Consider the following 3,173-nt stretch of genomic DNA (forward strand, 5'->3'; position numbering starts at 1 on the left):
GTACCACAATCAGGAATACATATATCTTCAGAATCCATTCTGTATCTAATTAAGAAATATAATTTATTTGATAAGGACATAACACACTACATAGTTCAAAAAAAATAAAGCACACGATACACACTACTATAGTATTTATATGAAATTGGGAGTTTCACTAGGTTCATTCGGACCATTAATGCTTATTCCTCCAGTTGTGATTCTCGGAAAATCATCTATGTTATTGTTGGCGAAATTTGTTTCTACCATTTTCTCTTTTGATTTTTGAGAAGATTGGTATAGCTTAACAAGATAATCTGGGGCATGACAATTACGTGTCCAGTGCCCATCCATGCCGCACCTATAGCAAACATTTTCAGTTTTTCCTCCTCGTGGTGCCTTTCTTTTACTCTGTGATTCAGATTGCCACTTCCGGTGATCAGAGTTGTTTTATGGACGAAAATGTCCGTGGCTCCAACCTCGTCCACGGTACCGCCCTTGGCCCCGTCCACCTCTATACCCTTTTCCACGTACATTCTGCTGGAATGACATGTTATTTACTTCAGGTAATGGGACAGATCATGTTGGACGGGATTGATGATTCTTAATCACCAATTCATGATTCTGTTCAGCGACGAGGAGAGTTGATAGAAGATCCCCGAACTTAGTAAATTTGCGCTCCCTGTACATTTCTGCTAAGTTGATATTGTTGGGGTGAAAAGTTGATAGTATTTTATCGATTTTTCTTTTTTCCGTAACTTTCTCACCACACATAATAAGCCTAGAACTTATTTTAAACAAAGCAGAGCTATATGCTCGGACACTCTTAAAATCCTGAAGTCTTAAATTAGCCCAATCATTTTCAGCTTTAGATAGATAAACTAGTTTCTGGTGATCGAACCTATCCTTTAGATTTTTCCATAAAATATAGGGATCCTCGACTTCCCAGTACTCAGATTTTAAATCTTCATGCATGTGGTGTCGGAGAAAAATTATAGAGGTAAAGTTTTCTTCAGCCGCAGATTTATTTTCTGCCTTTATTGTATCACTTTATTTCTTTGAACCCAAATGCAACTTTACATCTTGTACCCATGATAAATAATTATCGCCAGAAATGTCCAAGGCAACGAACGACAAGCTTGTAATATTTGTCACACTAAATCTGAATTAACACGAAAATTATTAAATTTTAATTCATCAATGTAAATATTACATAAAACCCTAGTTAATGGGGTGCGTTAACAAGTACGCAATAAACAATGTATATATCATTATTATCATTGATATTATAAATAGATCTATATATAAAGTGAAAAATGGATTTTCACCCGCCATACGGACGTCTGCGTATGCAGGTTATCTCCGACCAATAATAAATTAAAGTGGACAATCTTGCATAAGTTAGTTAGGGGCAAAAAGTTATTATCCGATAAGTATGCAATTTATAAATTAAGATTCCCACTATACTTCGATATTACCCAAAATTAAATGGTACCGTAAAATAATTTTAATAGGCGGTGCTCCGGCCATATATATTTAAATTATTAGTAGAGGTTGTAACCACGTCTACTCCGTTCATATATATTTAAATTATATGCAGAGGGTGTAACCACGTCTACTCATATATATGTATATTAAAATTAAAATTATACCTTCTCAGTTTCTACAGGGTTTCGTATTGATAACGTGTTGTAAAATACTAGATATAACATTATTATATCGAACTATGTAGAAAGTAAATAGAGCAGATACAGAGATGAAGAGAGCTAAGTAAAGAGAGAAAGAAATAACTTACTTGGGACATCTTTTTCATTCACAATGCAAACTATTTATAGGAAAACAAAGAGGATATGTAAAAAATGTTTATGTTAACATTTCTACACCTAAAATTTAGCCCTACTATTACAAGCACACGCCAAATCAATTCATAACATTAGTATTGTTATAGTTAGACATATAATATCATATCCCAAGAACATTCTAAACGAATGAATATAATATCATATTTTAAGAGCATTCTAAAAGGATGAAGTTTAAAAATGAAGAATGTTGCTTGAATTAGAGTTTCAAGACAACCTCTTTAAATTTTGATAGAATATTTTTTATTGCCGAACTTCATTTTTTGAATAGAATTATTTACTAACTTAATATATACATAATTTACTGTAACCAGATATATCTATACATTCAAAACCTGTTATCCCCTATTTTTATCGTCATTTTACTTATTAAAAAATAATAAGATTTATTAATAAATAATGGTACACACTTCTAAACTAAATTGGTAACTACTCCTAAATTAGGACCATGCAATTCCAACCCCAACTTTTTCCAAATTGATTTATTATAGACACGTAATTATTTATATAAATTATATGGTTGGATAAACAAATTTTCAAAAATCTAATTTTTAAATTAAGGATCAATTTAAGTTAAAAAGAATTTATATATACCTCTAAAATAGTTTTACCAATGTCTATGGTAATCTAGTATAAATTTTACTATTACCTGTTCGTCATGGTTAGAAAAAATGTATGGGATTATTGAGTGAGCATAGCAATAAGCCAATAACTTCTTGTGTTAACAAGTGAAATGTCCACGAAGAACATTTCTAAAAAAAGAAATATGAGAGACCAAGGTTGAAGAGTGAATGCAGATGAGAGAAATGAACTCATAGCAAATGAAATTTAGATCTGAAATTTGTTACAAAAACTTGAATTAGGAAATGACACAGCTGGATCATATATATAGTCTAAGTGACTTAATATACAGTAATAACTAAATCACCCTTAACAAAATATAAAATACTGAAAGACTGAAATGCTCACATTAAACGTTTATCATAGTAAAAAAAAATGGGCCAAGAAAAAAAAAGAAACCAATATGTGGAAAATACAATTTTATTGTTGCATATCTGAGGCACCTTTAGTTGGTTGCGTTGTACATTATTTGACTATATATATATACACTATGCCGGTCGTTAATTTCAATCGCACACAATCGTCAACAAACAGCAACTACAAGCTATTTAAAATTTAATGTTTTCCATTAAACAGCAACATCCATCTGGTGACCAAGGCAAAGCTAATATCACTACCAGATTTATAATCCAATCCACGGTTGCTACTTTTGCAATTTTTAACATTTTTGAATTTTGTTAAGATGTCAGCGATGAATCTGATGACTAAAAAACG

At 31.5% G+C, this 3,173-nt stretch overlaps 1 protein-coding gene across 1 annotated transcript; it reads right to left on the reverse strand.

The window, feature by feature from the left end:
- Positions 1-558: 558 nt before the first annotated feature.
- On the reverse strand, positions 559-954 carry LOC141691790 (uncharacterized). Its single transcript, XM_074496545.1, has one exon. The coding sequence runs from the start codon at positions 952-954 to the stop codon at positions 559-561; it is 396 nt and encodes a 131-aa protein (XP_074352646.1).
- Positions 955-3,173: the final 2,219 nt, after the last annotated feature.

The sequence above is a fragment of the Apium graveolens genome, chromosome 10 (assembly GCF_009905375.1).
Source record: "Apium graveolens cultivar Ventura chromosome 10, ASM990537v1, whole genome shotgun sequence".
In the NCBI taxonomy this organism is placed as follows: domain Eukaryota; kingdom Viridiplantae; phylum Streptophyta; class Magnoliopsida; order Apiales; family Apiaceae; genus Apium; species Apium graveolens.